Consider the following 17,973-nt stretch of genomic DNA (forward strand, 5'->3'; position numbering starts at 1 on the left):
AGAACAGGAGGTATCCCCCCTGACTTAGTCCTCATTTGCATCTCTGAGCCTGGCTCCCCACTATCAACTGCAGGGGAAACATGGGAGGAGAAGCCTCTGGAAGGTTTGGTCTCAAAGAAACCAGGTGAGTTCTGGGAAAATCACACAAGGCTATTGAGACATATTCAAAATTGAAGGGGCAAGACAAGCACAGACCACCTCAACTTGTGTAATCAGATATAGACTAGGCATAAGAAAAACAGGGTGGTGGCCAAAATGGTTGGGCTTGGGAGTTCCAACAAGCAGCATGCACCCTGTTGCATTCAGACCTAGCCCTTCCTTTCCATCCTTATGACTGCCTGCAATTAATCACCACTCACCTGCACGGTGGCAGCTCCTAACACATTTCCCTGCCTCCAGCCTGCTTCTCCATTCCACTTCCACACTACAGTGCAAGCTAAGAACCTTCAATAGCCACCCCCTGCCAACAGAATAAAGTCCTAACTCTTCAACAGCACCCTTGAGACTGCTGGTCACAGGTCCCCAGCTACCTCCAGCCACAACTCCAACCCGTCCTGACACACACCTTCACACCATCTGCCACAGACAGGCACTGATTTCCTCCTGAATCACCTGATCCCAACCAGGAGTTGGAAAATGAAGGAGAGCTGAATATGCGTAAAATTTTTATCAGCAAAGAAGAAAAAAACTATTTCAGGGTTGTGAATTTGCCAAGCAATCTGGAGAAGAATGGACATTTTTCCCTGCTGTTCCACTTTTACAGCAATGGTCCTATAGGGCTGCCATCTTCTGAACTGTGGGTAGCTCTGCTGTGCCATGTTGTTATTGATTTACTCTGGGTAAAAGTTTCATGTGTCGGTAAACACGTTCACCCCTTGCCCATCATTGCAGATATAAAGCCTACATCTGCCAGAGTCCCCCACGCCCAGGGTACTGACTAATATTTACTGAAAAGGGCAAGGAACCCCAAGAAGTCCCAGTTAGTTGCACCATTGAGTGAGCTGCTGGTGTGGATAGGGTCAGGGCAGGCAGTAAAGATGCTTGCACATTCATAAATAGCTCAGTGGACAAAGATGCTGGAAAATCCTGAGATAACTCAGCAGGGGAAAGCCCTTTCTGCTCTGATGCTCCCACATGGCACATCTCTCTGCCCAAGGCGTAAGATTCGGGCTCTTAACACTTCCTCTTCTAGCTCCTAGATAGAGGGCAATCTGTGTGCCATGAATTAGACTGACCACTCCTTTCCCTCCAGAACTGGAACAGGCGGCCAGCTCCTCCTCCCTGCTTAGACCTTCGGCAGTGTTAGGTGCAGGTCCACCCTCACTCACCTGCATTTGTGGCAGCAACGCACCAGGTCATCCTGCTGTACTCGGTCTGAAAGGAACTGGGGCCGGCAGAGGGGCAGGCGGATATTGGACAGCAGCTCAGGCAGGTAGGGACCCCTCTGCTCCCGGTCGTATCTGACCCAGGCCAATGCAGCTTCAAAGACCTGTCATGACAGAGAGGATGCTCTGGCAGCAAATCCTCCCACCCAGGGGCCATACCCTAGGCCTCCAATCTCAATGCCTCCACTTTCTATACTGAAGCCCATCAATCCCTTGGGCCCATCAATCTTTCCTCCTACTTGTCTCTGAAATCCTGATTTCTCTCTACTTCCTAGGCTACTAGAAGAGCTTCCTGACTTTCATTATGATTATGATTTCCTAGTGAAAAACCATCAATGGCATCTTATTCCTTTCTGTCAAAACAAAATGCCTGATTCCCTTCCTGCTACCCCTACACCCCTGCTCCCTCTAAACTCCATCACCCTCTTTGCACTCTAGCAAGGGTGCGCTGGTTCTACTGTTCACACTGTCCCCCCTCACTTAAAATGCCCTCTCATCTCCTCCTCTTCATCTAAACCCACACCCCTATCTTTAAGGCCTGGCTCTAGATCCATGTTTTCCAAGGAGCCTTTCCTAATGGCTCCAACCACAAGGATATCTCCCTCTAAAGCTCTATAGCCCTCATAAAATGTATCACTCAAAGAAATGTGAGCTGCTGCCCCCATCATATTAACTAGTGTAAGAGCTAGGGACAGGACACCTAGTTCTTGGAATGAGGACTTTTCCTCTAAATCACGGTGTCTGTGCTGCCAAGCCCAGGGTCTACTTTTCTACCAGGCTCCTATCAAGCCCTCTTCACCTCCCTAGCATCCCCCTTTCCTAGAGGAAAGAGGAAAATGAATCGTATCTTTTAATTCCTCCTCAAATTTCTTTTTTTCTTTTTTTTTTGTGGAGATAGGGTCTTACCCCATTGCCCAGGCTGGAGTGCAGTGGTGCAATTTCAGCTCACTACAACCTCTGCCTCCTGGTTCAAGCAATCCTCCCGCCTCAGGCCCCCAAATAGCTGGGATTACAGGCCAGGAGTTCAAGCTTGACCACCGCCAGCTAATTTTTGTGCTTTTAGTAGAGATGGGGTTTTACCATGTTGCCCAGGCTGGTCTCAAACTCCTGAGCTCAAGGAATCTGCCCATCTTGGACTCTCAAGTGCTGGGATTACAGGCATGAGCCACTGCTCCCAGCCTCCTTACATTTCTAACACTCCTCCCTCATTCTCACTCTCAGGTGAGAAAACAGAAAAATTCAGAAGAGAATGTCAGTAAGAATCCACCTGTCTCCCCTCCCTGGGTGTGTGCCCCAGCTCTCCCTCCTGCTACTGGGGATGTGGATAGCTTGTGCTCCTATCAAAGATGCACACCCTTATCCTCTAGACTATTCTCACTTATTTCTTGTTGGAACATCATTCCAACAACTGTTTTCCCATTTCTCCAACATTATCAATTCTTCCCTTTCTTCTGGAAAATTCCCATCAGCAGTCAAATATGCTGTAATTTCTCTCACCTTAAAAAAAAAAATGGCCAGGCTGGGCGTGGTGGCTCATGCCTGTAATCCCAGAACTTTGGGAGGCTGAGGTGGGCAGATCATCTGAGGTTGGGAGTTCAATACCAGTCCAGCCAACATAGTGAAACCCAGTCTCTATGAAAAATACAAAAATTAGCTGGGCGTGATGGTAGGCACCTGTAATCCAGCTACTTAGGAAGGTGAGGCAGGAGGATTACTTGAACCTCGGAGGCGGAGGCTGCAGTGAGCCAAGATCATGCCACTACACTCCAGCCTGGGTGACAGTGAGACTCTGTCTCTCTTACACACACACACACACACACACACACACACACACACACGGCCTGGCATGATGGCTCATGCCTGTAATCCCCAGCACTTTGGGAGGCTGAGGTAAATGGATCACTCGAGGCCAGAAGTTCAAGACCAGCCTGGCTAACATGGTGAAACCCTGTCTCTACTAAAAATACAAAAATTTGCTGGGCGTGGTAGTGGGCGCTTGTTATCACAGCTACTTGGGAGGCTGAGGCAGGAGAATCACTTGAACTCAGGAGGCAAAGAGGTTGCAGTGAGCTGAGAATGTGCCACTGCACTCCAGCCTGCCTGAGTGTCGGAGCCAGACTGTCTCAAAAACAAGCAAACAAACAAATAACCCCTTTTGATTTTATAGACTCCTCCCACAACTGCCCCAATGTTCTGCTCTTTCTTAGAACAAGACTCTTTCAAAAAGTTATCTATATACTTAGCCAGGCACAGTGGCTCACACTTGTAATCCCAGCACTTTGGGAGGCCAAGGTGGGCAGGTCATTTGAGGTCAGGAATTTGAGACCAGCCTGGCCAACATGGTGAAACACTGTCTCTACTAAAAGTACAAAAATTATCCCGGCGTGGTGGTGCACGCCTGTAATCTCAGCTACTTGGGAGGTTGAGGCAGGAGAATTGCTTGAATCTGGGAGACAGAGATTGCAGTGAGCCGAGATCTTGCCACTGCATTCCAGCTTGGGCGATGGAGTGAGACTTGGTCTTAAAAAAACAACAAAAAATTATCTATACTTGCTCTTTCTGGTTCACAGCAGCATTATTTCTAACAGCAAATATTGGAAATAACCCAAACATGCAAGAATAAGGTGAGTAGGTTTGATAAAAATCAACAGAACACTATTTAGAACCCTAAAATGTATAAAGGCCAGGTGTGGTGGCTCATGCCTATAATCCCAGCACTTTGGGAGGTCGAGGTGGGACGATCTCTTCAGGACAGTAGTTCAAGACCAGCCTGGGCAACATTTGTCTCTATAAAAAATACAAAAATTAGCTGGATGTGGTGGTGTGTGCCTGTAGTAGCAGCTACCTGGGAAGCTAAGGTGGGAGGATGAGGCTGCAGTGAGCTGTGATCTTGCTACTGCACTCCAGCCTAGGTGACAGAACAAGATCTTGTCTCAAAAAAATAAATAAAACGCACAGAAGGTTTCATGAAAAATGCAAGATACAGTAAAACAAGCCCCATGATATACAACGGTCACATACATGTCATCTTAATTTTCTAAAAAAATAAAACAATGATCATAAAGAGCAGCATCTCATGTCACCTGCGCAGACTGCTACTGTGCTCACATACCTGCTCCTCAGATTTTACATTCAGCTCATCCCGAGACACCAGCTCAAGCACGTCTTCCAGGGGCAGAGCCAGGAACTCTTCCGACATGGACACCTCCACAAAGTGCTGGTGGATGAAGCTGTTGGCAGCGTCGTACAGCACAGCACACATCATTGTCTCAGCAAACTGGCGCACACCCAGGCAGTTTTTTGGGTGAAGTCTTTTGGCATAAGAAAATTTTAAAAAATTATAATATGAAATGATGTTATCTTTGATCATTCTCAGGCTGGTTCTGGGTAGAGCCACAGGAAGAAAACAAACTCTTATCCTCAGCTTTATTGGAAACTCTCTGTATGACACAAGCTGTACTTCTCTGGGACTCAACTTCTAGAGGCGTTAACATTAAGATTATCCTCAAAGGTCCCTGTGTCTTAGGCCTGGTGCTCCGTGAGTAGGTGGAATGAGCTCTCTGGGTAGTTCTGTGAAGTAACTGTCAGAAGGCAAGAAGAACAGCAGTGCACACACTGAAAACCTGCTTGCCACAATCCACCGCTGACATTCCTGGTTGAGTGTCTAGGGCACTATCCCAACTTTGGTGACAAGGAAGGCACTGAAGTCACAGAATTAGAGTCTAAAAAACGTGAAGATAGCTTCTCTAATATGGGGAGCCTTATACTTTTTTCATTTTTTTTTTTTGAGACAGAGTTTTCCTGGTTTCCCAGGCTGGAGTGCAATGGCGCTATCTCAGCTCAACACAAACTCCACTTCCCAGGTTCAAGTGATTCTCCTGCCTCAGCCTCCCAAGTAGCTGGGATTACAGGCATGTGCCACCATTCCCAGCTAATTTTGTATTTTTAGTAGAGACGAGGTTTCTCCATGTTGGTCAGGCTGGTCTTGAACTCCCAACCTCAGGTGATCCACCCGCCTCAGCCTCCCAAAGTGTTGGGATTACAGGCGTGAGCCACTGTGCCTGGCACTTTTCTTTTTTTTTAATTGTTTAATTTTTTGAGACAGCGTCTCTCTTTGTCCCCCAGGCTGGAGTGCAGTGGCATGAACATGGCTCACATCAGCCTTGACCTCCTGGGCTCAAGTGATCCTCCTGCCTCAGCCCCTCCAAGTAGTTGGGACTACAGGTGCCACCATGCCTGGCTAAATTTTGTATTTTCTGTGGTAGAGACAGGGATTCACCATGTTGCCCAGGCTGGTCTCGAACTCCTGAGCTCCAGCGATCCACCTGCCTCAGCCTCTCAAAGTGCTGAGATTTTTTTCTTGTTTTAGATAGAAAGAGACTCCATGGACCTCATTGTTCAGACATCCAGAAACAGCAGCAGCAGCAGCTATCATTTATTTACCATAAGTGAGTCAAATATTTTGCTAGGCCTTTTATACACATTCTCCAGAATTTTCTGAACAACCTGCAAAGTAGTAATGCACTCATAGATGGAAAACAGGCTCAGGGAAATAAAAAAGGGTGCTCACAATCATTTAACAAGCAAGTGGAAGTGCTGAGATTGAAATCAGGCCTCTTGTGCACACATCCAAGGTACCATGACAGACGTGCACTCATCAGGGGTGCAGAAACTCAGGGTAAATCCTGGCCCTGATGCTCATGGTGCAACGGGTGGGTTATGTTCTTCCAAGTGTCAGTAATTTTCTCACCTGAAAAAAGATGACAACAGCTACCTATCTCTTAGGACTGAGCCAAGATTCATGGTACCTGGTATTAAGTTAGTGGATGTTTTCATTCTTATCATGGTTGTTTTGTTTTTTGAGACAAGGTCTTATTCTATCACCTAGGCTGGAGTATAGTGGTACAATCATGGCTCATGATAGCTTTGACCTCTTGAGCTCAAGTGATTGTCCTACCTCAACCTCCCAAGTAGCTGGGACCACATCTGGCTAATTTAAAAAGTTTTTTTTGGTAGAGATGGCATCTCCCTATGTTGCCTGGACTGGTCTCGGTCTCCTAGGCTCGAGCAACCCTCCTGCTGTGGCCTCCCAAAGTGCTGGGATAAAGGTGTGAGCCACTGTGCCCAGCTTGTTTTTCCTACTACTGTTGCATCTAAGAATATTCCAAATGAGCCCAGTGTGATTCTAAAATCTTGATGACAGCAGCAGACTCTGGGGTTTCTTATTTTGGCTTTGTGACTAATTCTCTGTAGAGATGATATTGATCAGATTAAAAATTGGCCAGGCTTGCTTTTCTTCATTAGAATGCTTTGTCTTTTCCCCCATGTTGATTTAAGGTTTTAGGCACAGTTATATTTATTTATCAATATTCACTATTGTCCCCTAGCAGCTGACCCATCAAGGACTGAATGGGCGCAAGGTACCTCGGAGCCTGGCTTTATGACTAGTCAAAATTCTACATAGTTATTTCATTCCGGCCTGAGCTTGCTCTGTCCATTGCTTTGGAAACTGATGTGAATTTAGAAGGGCAAGGAAACATAAGCAGAGAGCAACACAAAGGCAAAGCTCATGGCTACTGACGAATACAGCGCTGAAGGTCAGAATGTCAGCTCAGTTATCTGTCAAATGCCTTTCTCCTAAAGTACCTATGATGATTGAAAGAGATTTGTTTTTTTGTGTTTTTTTTTTTCTTTTTTGAGACAGAGTTTCGCTCTTGTTACCCAGGCTGGAGTGCAATGGCGCGATCTCGGCTCACTGCAACCTCCGCCTCCTGGGTTCAGGCAATTCTCCTGCCTCAGCCTCCTGAGTAGCTGGGATTACAGGCACGCGCCACCATGCCCAGCTAATTTTTTGTATTTTTAGTAGAGACGGGGTTTCACCGTGTTGACCAGGATGGTCTCGATCTCTTGACCTCGCGATCCACCCGCCTCGTCCTCCCAAAGTGCTGGGATTACAGGCGTGAGCCACCGTGCCCAGCCCATGAATGAGATTTGTTAAAGCACGTTACAAATATAAGGCAGATATAAAGATAAACCTTCCCTGGGTCTCTACAGCGCATGCTTCACTATTTCCTACCACTTGACATCAACCCGAGAAGAGGATTCAAAATGCCACGGAGCAGAAGCTAAATCAAGCCTAAGGATGTGGGAGCGAATGATCAACGTAGCCACTGGCATTCATTTTCAAATTTTCCTTCTCAGGTTAGGATTTTCGTACCTTATTTTGGGGTATCTTTGATTGGCTTGGCATAATACTGAGCACAAAACACATCTTTTTTTTTTTTTTTTTTGAACAGAGTCTCCCTGTGTTGCCCAGGCTAGAATGCAGTGGCATGATCTCAGCTTACTGCAACCTCTGCCTCCTGGATTTAAGCAATTTTCCTGCCTCAGCCTCCTGAGTAGCTGGGATTACAGGCATATGCCACGACGCCCAGCTAACTTTTGTAGTTTTAGTAAAGACAGGGTTTTACCATGTTGGCTAGGCTGGTCTTGAACTCCTGACCTTAGGTGATCCGCCTGCCTCAGCCTCCCAAAGTGCTAAGATTACAAGTGTGAGCCACCACACCCGGTCAAAACATACCTTCTTAACTGAACTGGACTTTCACATCCAAAAGGATGGGATGTGGGGAGCCTGTTTGTGAGGCAATTACTAGGGGAAATGGAAGGAGAGCTGCCACAGAGGAAAGGGGCCCATTCAGGAGGAGAAGGAGGGAGATAGGAGGGAAAATAAACCTACAGGGGAGATGGAGACCCACATCTTTCATTAGCCATATCACCACCTTCTTCCTTGCTAACACAGACTGACTTTAGAAGCAAGAAGGCAGCATAAGACATAATGCTTTATCAGAGGCAGGAAGCAGTGACTTGAATTAAACAGGTTACTGATATGGTTCATTGACGCATTTGATGTCCTGATCCACCTCTGAGAGAATTTCAGAAAATACACAGCTCTGAGGCTGGACACCATGGTTCATGTCTGTAATCCCAGCACTTTGGGAGGCTGAGGCAGTTGGATTACTAGAGGTCAGGAGTTTGAGACCAGCCTGACCAACATGGTGAAATCCCATCTCTACTAGAAATACAAAAATTAGCCGGGCGTGGTGGCCAGCACCTGTGATCCCAGCTACTCCGAAAGCTGAGGCAGGAGAATGCTTGAGCCGGGAGGTGGAGGTTGCAGTGATCTGACATCGCGCCACTGCGCTCCAGCCTGGGCGACAGAGAGAGACTCCATTTCAAAAAAAAAAAAGAGGCCGGGCACAGTGGCTCACACCTATAATCCCAGCACTTTGGGAGGCCGAGGAGGGTGGACCACGAGGTCAGGAGATCAAGACCATCCTGGCAAACATGGTAAAACCCCATCTCTACTAAAATACAAAAAATTAGCTGTGCATGGTGGCGTGTGCCTGTATTCCCAGCTACTCAGGAGGCTGAGGCAGGAGAATTGCTGGAAGCTGAGAGATGGAGGTTGCAGTGAGCTGAGATTGCGCAACTATACTCGAGCCTGGCAACAGAGTGAGACTCTGTCTCAAAAAAAAAGAAAAAAGAAAGAAAATACACAGCTCCAGTGCTTGCCTAAAAGCAGTGAGGCCCATACATGTGAAGGCTAGAAATGGGGCCCCAAGAAAAAGTCAACCCCAGCCTCAGGAAAAAAAAGCAGCAAGCTAAAGATGTAATAGGCTGAGCAGCCTCAGGAACTGTGGCTTTAAGAACTCTGATGGCATTGCAGCTTCTCTGTGCTGTCACATATCTTTTCCACTGCTGCTCAGAATGGTTTTCCTCAAGTCACTGGCAATCAAATCTTGAAAATGATGCACCCTCAAGGGCACATAGAAAGTGGGGAACTGGCAGATACCACCACGTTCTGTAGCCAGGCTCAGGGAGAATCACTCCAAGGAACAGAGGCAATAATAGAAACTACCGGAGAGAAAACAGAAAGCAGGCCACGGCTCTGAAGTCTGTGGCAGGAAATAGGAATGAGGTACAGGGTTAGGTCTCAGAAGGGGTCCTGAAGGGCTAAATGAAAAAATGTCAAGGATAGACTCAAAACATCAGGTTTATGTGTAAGTACTTATTCCTAAAATGTTATTGGTGCATGAAAAAATTGCACTGGTCTAAAAATGACTTTTCTTTTTTCTTTTTAGTTTTTAGAGACAAGGTCTTGCTCACGTCACCCAACCTGGTGTAAGGTGATTATAACTCACTGCAGCCTTGAAGTACTGACTCAAGTGAATCTCCCCTCTTCGCCTCCCCAGTAGCTGGGACTATAAGCGTGAGCCACTGCACTCGGCTAATTAAAAAAAAATTTTTTTTTTTTGGTAGAGACAGGGTCTTGCTCTGTCATACAGGCTAGTCTTGAACTCCTACCCTCAAGTAATCTTCCTGCCTTGGCCTCCCAAAATGCTGAGATTACAGAATGAACCACCTCATCTGGCCTAAAAACCACTTTTGTAAGCAACTTTTAGATGACAGTACTTTACAACAGATCCTGGATCCAGTGCTGACAGTGACAACCTCAAAAGCCCCTAGGTGGAGCTGTTATCCCTTGGTGAAGATTCAAGGATTGCCAACTTAATCCTTTCCAGGATTAATCCTACTTAGCCATACAAAGCCATTTCAACAGTGGTGAAGCCCAAGACCTCCAAGCCTGGGTCTCTATATTACAGGAAAAAAAAAAAAGAAAAAAGAAAGTCATTTTCCAAGTTCTGTGGGAATAAAGAGGTGAACTAAGTCCAATCTGTGACTTAAGAAGCTCACAAATGGCCGGGCGGGAGGATACCGTGAGCCCAGGAGTTCAAGACTTGCCTGAGCAATATAGTGAGACCCCGTTCTCCACAAAAAGGAAAAAAAAAAAGGACAAAAGAAAAGAAGCTCACAAGTGAGCAGGAAAAACAGTGTGTACCCCTCACATCTCCATATATACTCTCTGGCCTGCCCTAGAAGGCATCCCAGGGCAGGGACAAGCTTGGTTCTGCAGCTTTACTCTTATTACAAGGTCTTTATAAAACTGCAAACAGTACCATCTACCTCAAATGAAACCCTTTACCCTGTGCCCAGCAGATGAGCCCCCGCTAAACCTTCAGCATCATTACCATGGTTATTTGACTAGTTACGCACACAGCAGTACTCAGTGTGATGACTACAAGCACCGTGTGGGCAGGATATGGACAAACAGCAGGGTAGAGTCCCCAAGCTGCTAAGTGAACTGGATAGGTGGAGTAAGAATCAGGGAGGGGAGGTCAGCTTCACGGCAAGAATGAGATTCAGGAGGGCAGATCTGAGTCGGGAGAAATGCTGACAGGCCAGCTACCTAGTGATTGGAGTAGGCTCAGGTGAAGGCTGGGTGTGCGATAGCACCATAGACACAGGGGTGCTGTTTGGGTTCCTCTTGCCTGTGTGTGGCCCAGCACTAACTCTCATCCCTAGGCCTCTGGTGGTTAAAAGGTGTTTATCTTAGGACTAAAAGCTCTGTCTCTTGAAGGGAAGGAAGAGCCTTCTTATCTGCTCAGTCAGGTGGTCATGGGAGACAGACCCACTGCCAAGCACTAGAAATAGGTGGGAGTATAATCTATAGTATCGACCATAAAAGTGCATACAATGATAGTTCCCAGTGGACTAAGGGGGATAGTGAATTCTAGGAAGTGAAATTTGGGTAGGCTCTCAAAGAACTGAAGCATGAAAAGGAAGGTCAAGAAATTCAAAGAAGGCTGGGAGCAGTGGCTCACACCTGTAATCCCGGCACTATGGGAGGCCATGGTGAGCAGACTGCTTGAGCCCAGAAGTTTGAGACCAGCCTGGGCAATATGGCAAAACCCCATCTCTACAAAAAAAAATAATAATAATAACAAAAATTAGCCAGGTGTGATGGCACGTGCTTATAGTTTCAGCTACTCAGGAGGCTGAGGTGGGAGGATTGCTGGAACATGGGAGGTGGAGGTTGCAGTGAGGCAAGATCACACCACTGCACTCCAGCCTAGGTGACAGAGCAAGATCCAGCAAGATACTGGCTCAAAAAAAAAAAAAAAGAAATTCAAATAGGGTAAATAAAGTATCTAAACAAAGGTGGAGATGGCTATCTTTGTTTAGCCAGGCATGGTGGCAGGTGCCTGTAATCCACAGTTGGGGAGCACTGCACAAATCAGTCTAGTGAGAAATCAGCTCAATTAGTGGCAGGTCAGATTGGAGAGGGAGGAAGAGAAGACGTACATGTCAAGCCAAGGGAAAGAAAGCTGGACTATGTAAATCATGTTCTGAAAAAGTTCATCTCAAAGAAGTGGGCACTGCTACATACTGATTTCAAGAAATGTAAACTCTGCAGAGTAACCTTTCCAGCTCACTCCCTTCATAAACCTATATATGGCCCCAAGAACTCAGCAAACTGGTGGAACATTCCAAAAATGAAATAATCATGTTCTTCGCCAGGCCCACCACATCACCTCACCGTTCTCGGAGGAATGTGCAGCAGGCGTCTTTGATGCTCTGCAGCTGCAGGAAGCTCGCCCCCATCAGCAATGACTGGACATTTTGCTGGTCAATGGCAAGGTTGCCGTTGTAGGCAAAGTTGATTAGAGCCTCCAGGGCACTAGAGGAAAGAGGGAAAGCTGTGAGATGCTCTTCAGAGATGAGTCTTGGCCCACGGAAGACTCAGGTCCTAACTGAACTGACATTATTTGGCCCATGCTCTTTGAGAATCTATCTAATGGAGTAACTACTTCACCACAGCCCAAAACTCATCTACCAAGTTGTCTTCATTACCCTATAGAAAATTCTAAAAAAGAGAACACAATCACCCCACAATTGCACTATTGAAAAAGTCAAGAACAGCCATTCTTCTATATTCATTTTCAGTCCCTGATTGCCTACATGCATGAATTATATCCATATAATCATAAAATACTTATCCACCCCTTTCCCATGTTGCTACACTGTCTTCATGTTTATTGTTTTTAGTGGCTGCTATATAATATTTCAACATGCAAATATGCTAACATTTATTTCCTTTATTGGTAAGCATAATAGCCATTATCATCTTGCTGTTAGAACGTTTTTGAATTATTCCTTTGGGGTAAATTTCTAGAATGAGATTTCTAACATTTATTCTGCTTTCAATTCATGCTGAAAATGAAATCCAAATTGCATCTGTAGGGCTGTATGTGCCCTGGTCCCTCTCCATCTGTCTATCCTCATCTCCTCCAGTTTCTCCCTTCCTCACTGGACTCCCAACATTCTGAACGTATTCTTACTTCGGGCCTTTGCAATGACTGCTCCGTTTGGAGGGCTCTTCCCCCAGATGGCTCACTCCCTCACTTCAATTAAGATGTCTCAGCTCAAATGCCACCCCATGGCAGGGGCCTTCCTTGATCACCCCAAAATAGCACAGACCCCACTATCTTTCACTAGCCTTTACTCTGCTTCACTTTTATCACTTTCACTCTTAGCCATACGATGCATGTATTTGGTGACTGCCAAATCACTACTAGAAAGCTGGCAGAGGCCGGGCATTGTGGCTTATTCCTGTAATCCCAGCACTTTGGGAGGCCAAGGCAGGCAGATCACCTGAAGTCAGGAGTTTGAGATCAGCCTGGCCAACATAGTGAAACCCCGTCTCTACTAAAAATACAAAAATTAGCCTGACATGGTAGCACACACCTGTAGTCCCAGCTGCTTCAGAGGTTGAGGCAGGAGAATCACCTGAACCCAGGAGGTGGAGGTGGCAGTGAACAGAGAGATCATGCCATTGCACTTCAGCCTGGGTGACAGAGTGAGACTCTGTATCAAAAAAAAAAAAAAAAAAAAAGGAGGTGGGTGCCTGTAATCCCGGCTATTCGTGGAAGACTGAGAGAGGAGAATCATTTAAACCTGGGAGGTGGAGGTTACAGTGAGCCCACTGTACCACTGCACTCCAGCCTGGGCACCAGAGTGAGACTCCGGCTCAGAAAAAAAAAAAGTTGACAGAATGAGGAGAGGTGCTGTTTTCTCACTGCTATAACTCAGATAGATGATAGAGCTGTGCTCATCAGGGATGTTCAGGCAATTTCTGTTAAATGAAGCACCTAGACTATTCATGGGATGAGCATGCTCCTTCAGACACATACCTCAGAGAAGAGGAGTGAGTGCACAACGGCCCTTGGACACTTACTTCTATGTCTTTCCTCATAAGTAACTGGCCTAAGATTTCTTTCTTTCTTTTTTAAGAGTTAAGGTCTCACTCTGTTGCCCAGGCTGGAGTATAGTGGTGTGATCACAGCTCACTGCAGCCTTGACCTCCTGGGCTCACCTCCCACCTCAGCTTTCTAAGTAGTTGAGACTACAGGTGTGTACCATCACACCTGCTAATTAAAATTTTTTTTATATATACAGATGTGGTCTATGTTGTCCAGGCTGGTTTTGAACCCCTGGCCTCAAGCAATCTTCCCACCTTGACCTCCCAAATTGTTGGGATTTCAGGTGTGAGCCACCTCGCGCAGCCTGACCTGAGATTTCTACCTTGCCATGGGTATATAAATCCTCTTCCTGTATTGGGGCAGATCACCTTCAGTCATCCAGAGGGTAACACACAGTCTCCTAGCTCTTTTCTCCCTAGTTGTCACCACTGTCAGATTAAGAGTATGTGAAATAACTGACTACCAGCTAATGGGATAACCTTGGGCTTGATCTCCTTGACCTTCAATTTTCTGAACCATGAAATAACCAAAACAGCTACCATCTTCTAGATCTGTGTTGTCCAATATAGTAGCCATTAGCCACATGTGACTATTTAAAATTAAACTGATGAAAATTAAACAAAATTTAAAATTCAATTCTTCAGTCCCACTAGTCATATCTCAAGTGTTTAATAGCCATCTGTGGCTAGTGGCTACCATTTTGGGCAGTACAAATAGAGAGAACATTCCCATCACTGCAGAAAGCTTCAGTGGACAACACAGTTCTAGACTGATGAGAAAGGATGCGAATGAAGACACTTATTTGAAGAACTATTTTGTCAGCGAAAATAACTAGCCAGAAAAGTGCAGAGAATAATATACCACCACCCTTAAACCCAGCCCCAGTTAAAAAAAAAAAAAAAAAAATGGAATCTAGATCCTATTAAATGTACTTCTCTCATAGTCGGGTAAAAACAGCATTAAAACTCCCTTCATTTTTTTTTTTTGAGATGGAGTCTTGTTCTTGTCCCCCAGGATAGAGTGCAATGGCACGATCACGGCTCACTGCAGCCTCCACCTCCTGGGTTCAAGTGATTCTCCTGCCTCAGCCTCTCAAGTAGCTGGAATTACAGGTGCCTGCTACCATGCCCGGCTAATTTTTGTATTTTTAGTAGAGACAAGGTTTCACCATGTTGGCCAATCCTGACCTCGTGATCTGCCTGCCTTGGCCTCCCAAAGTGCTGGGATTACAGGTGTGAGCTACTGAAGCCGGCCAAAACTCCCTTCATTTTAACCCCATCTCAGGGCACTGGCTGAGGTTATTAATCAATTACTATTTGTGTAGAGCTAGGCTATTAGACACTGTCTGCTGCAGGTCCTCAGTGGAACCATGCACAGGCTGAAACTGCACCTGGAAAGCAGCCCTTGAAAACTAATGGTGGGATTCAGTACCTTGGGTCCATTCCCTGCATTACAATCTCATCCTGCTTGCACTCCATCATGTCATTTGTAAACATGGCATGGAAATACGGGATCGAGGCTGCTAAGACGATCCGGTGAGCACTGAATTTGTGGTCCCCAATCTGTAGGCAAAGTAAAACACAAAGACAGATACTGAGAAATGCAAATATAAAAACCAAACCTGCCCCCCTCCACAGCATATCCCACTGCCCATTGCAATGATGCTGAAGGTACCTCAGGGCATGGAGGCCAAGGCTAAGCATAGAGACCCTGAAGTATTTTAAATTCAATATACTCGGTTACAGTAGAAGAATGTAAACAATACATTTTAATGAAGTGTTAAAATAGTTAAAAATTTTAAGCCTGAATCTTTCATGTAATAGTTTTTACTTATATGGTAATCTCCAATGCACCCCTTTGAGCTACTCCACCAACTTGAATACCTGATTCCTCTAAGACTTTATCCCAACCCCAGTTTTATGGGAAGGCAGATGGACTAGACAAACTGTCAAGATCGCTGGTGCTCCTAAGAGTATGTTCCTCAACAAGAGTAAATATGTAGTGACAGGAGGGGTGAGGAGATATACTGGTGTTGTGGACTGGCTGCTCTGCATGGCCGGCAGGGACAGAGGCCAGCTCTTCCTCCAATGAGTATCAAATCCTCACTGACGGGCCCTTAGCCTGAGGAATTCTATAAAGTGTTTCCAACTATCTGCCAAAGGCTCTTCCCTTCAATAAGCCATTTATAGCTCCAAGCTATATAAACATTTCCACTTAAGAACTTTCTGTTCTCCAGGAAGAACAAAACAGTCCTTTTTTCCTTTATATCAGGTTCTACATTAGTGAAAAGCCAGAGAATCTCACTATGTGATGCTTATCTCTTTGTGTAATGTTTATCCAAGGATTCTAGCTCATGTCCCTGTCATTATGCCCTCTTTCACTGAACTTCAGGTTTATTATCTGTAAATAGCCCTTCAAATCACACACACAATCTTTCAAATGCCAAGGGATCTTTATCAGATTCAAATTCTTCATAGGATTCATCATGTAATCTAGGTGCTGCTCTACTACAATGTTGGGGACAGTAAATGGTTGCATGTTTCGGGGGTTTTTATAATTTAAAAAAAGTCACACTAATACATGTATGCTTTTTTTAAATTTTACTTTTTTTGAGATTGGATCTCACTCCCTCACCCTGGCTGGGGTACAGTGGCACAATCATGGCTCACTGCATCCTTGACCGCCCTGGCTCAAGCAATCCTCCTACCTCAGCCTCCCAAATAGCTAGGACTGCAGGTGTACACCACCACACCCAGCTAATTTTTTAAAAAATTATTATTTGTAGAGACAGCGTCTTGCTATATTGCCCAGCCTGGTTTTTTGTGGGAGATTTGGGGGAGACAGGGTCTCATCCTGCCGCCCAGGCTGGAGAGCAGTAGCATGATCATGGCTCACTACAATGATCTTCAGACTCCTTGGGTCAAGGTGATCCTCCCACCTCAGCTCTCCAAATAGGTGGGACTCCAGGTGCATGCCACCGAGTTCAGCTAATTTTTTTTGTATTTTTTTGTAGAGATGGGGTTTTGGCATGTTGCCCAGGCTGTTCTTGAACTCTTGACCTCAAGTGATCCTCCCACCTTGGCCTTCCAAAGTGCTGGGATTACAGGCATCAGCCACTGAGCCCTGCCCAAGCTGATTTTGAACTCCTAGACTCAAGCTATCTTCTCTCCTAAGCCTCCCCCAAAGTGCTAGGATTACAGGAGTCAGGAGTGAGCCTCTCTGCCCACTCACCTCCCATTCCTTTTTTGGGGGGTTGGGGAGACAGAGTCTTGCTCTGTCACCTAGGCTGGAACGCAGTGGTACAATAATGGCACACTGCAGCCTCAACCTCCTGGGCTCAAGTGATCCTTCCTCCTCAGCCTCCCAAGTAGCTGGGACTACAAGCATGTGGCACCACATCTGGCTAATTTTTCTTTTCTTTTCTTTTTTTTTTTTGAGATGGAGTTTCCCTCTGTTGCCCAGGCTGGAGTGCAATGGTGCAATCTCGGCTCACAATAACCTCCACCTCCTGGGTTCAAGCGATTCTCCTGCCTCAGCCTCCTGAGTAGCTGAGATTCAGGTACACGCCACCATGCCCGGTTAATTTTTGTAGTTTTAGTAAAGACAACATTTTACCATGTTGGTCAGGCTGGTCTCAAACTCCTGACCTCATGATCCACCCGCCTTGGCCTCCCAAAGTGCTGAGATTACAGGCATAAGCCACTGTGCCTGGTCTCAACTTTTTTTTTTTTTTTTTTTTTTTGTAGAGTCTGCTATGTTGCCAGGATGGTCTCAAATTCCTGGCCTCAGATGATCCTCCCACCTCATCATCTCCAAGCTCTGGGATTACAGGTGTGAGCCACTACACCCAATTCATATTTCTTTTTCTTTTTTTGAGACAGAGCCTCCCTCTGTTGCCCAGGCTAGAGTGTAGTGGCATGATCTTGGCTCACTGCAACCTCTGACTCCTGGGTTCAAGCGATTCTCCTGCCTTAGCCTCCCAGGTAGCTGGGATTACAGGTGCCCACTAACACACCTGGCTAAAGTTTTGTATTTTTAGTAGAGATGGGGTTTCACCATGTTGGCCATGCTGATCTTGAACTCGTGACCTGAAGTGATCCACCTGCCTTGGCCTCCCAAAGTGCTGGGATTATAGGAGTGAGCCACTGCGCCTGGCCCCTACTCATATTTCTTAAAGTTGTTCTACAAGGTTTATTCAACAACAACAACAACAACTAGCATTGATTTCTTGATTCCCTGCCCTTGATTCCTACTCCCAGGGGCAACCTCTTGCTTCTAGGACTTTTCAGCATCTTTCTAAATAATATGCCTACTTATTACTTGTTGACTTTTCACTTTTAGTTATTTCCTGTGGTAGCCAGCCTCAAAATAGCCACCAGTAAACGCTGACTCTTGGTATTCACACCCTTGTGCAGTCCCCTCCCACA

At 45.9% G+C, this 17,973-nt stretch overlaps 1 protein-coding gene across 3 annotated transcripts in view; it reads right to left on the reverse strand.

Annotated features, from left to right (window-relative positions):
* Positions 1-17,973, reverse strand: part of KLHL18 (kelch like family member 18) — a 70,827-nt gene that overhangs the window by 11,269 nt on the left and 41,585 nt on the right. For 2 of the 3 annotated variants that reach the window (XM_032297969.1, XM_032297968.1), the window contains exons 2-5: positions 14,978-15,108; positions 11,824-11,964; positions 4,498-4,696; positions 1,329-1,489 (exon numbers count right to left, since the gene is read on the reverse strand). In XM_032297969.1, the coding sequence (XP_032153860.1) occupies positions 1,329-1,489; positions 4,498-4,696; positions 11,824-11,964; positions 14,978-15,108 (632 nt within the window). The remainder of the gene's footprint in view (positions 1-1,328; positions 1,490-4,497; positions 4,697-11,823; positions 11,965-14,977; positions 15,109-17,973) is intronic. The other variant, XM_032297970.1, reaches the window with a different exon arrangement.

Source organism: Sapajus apella, unplaced genomic scaffold, assembly GCF_009761245.1.
Source record: "Sapajus apella isolate SASKATOON/1434 unplaced genomic scaffold, GSC_monkey_1.0 scaffold38, whole genome shotgun sequence".
NCBI lineage: Eukaryota > Metazoa > Chordata > Mammalia > Primates > Cebidae > Sapajus > Sapajus apella.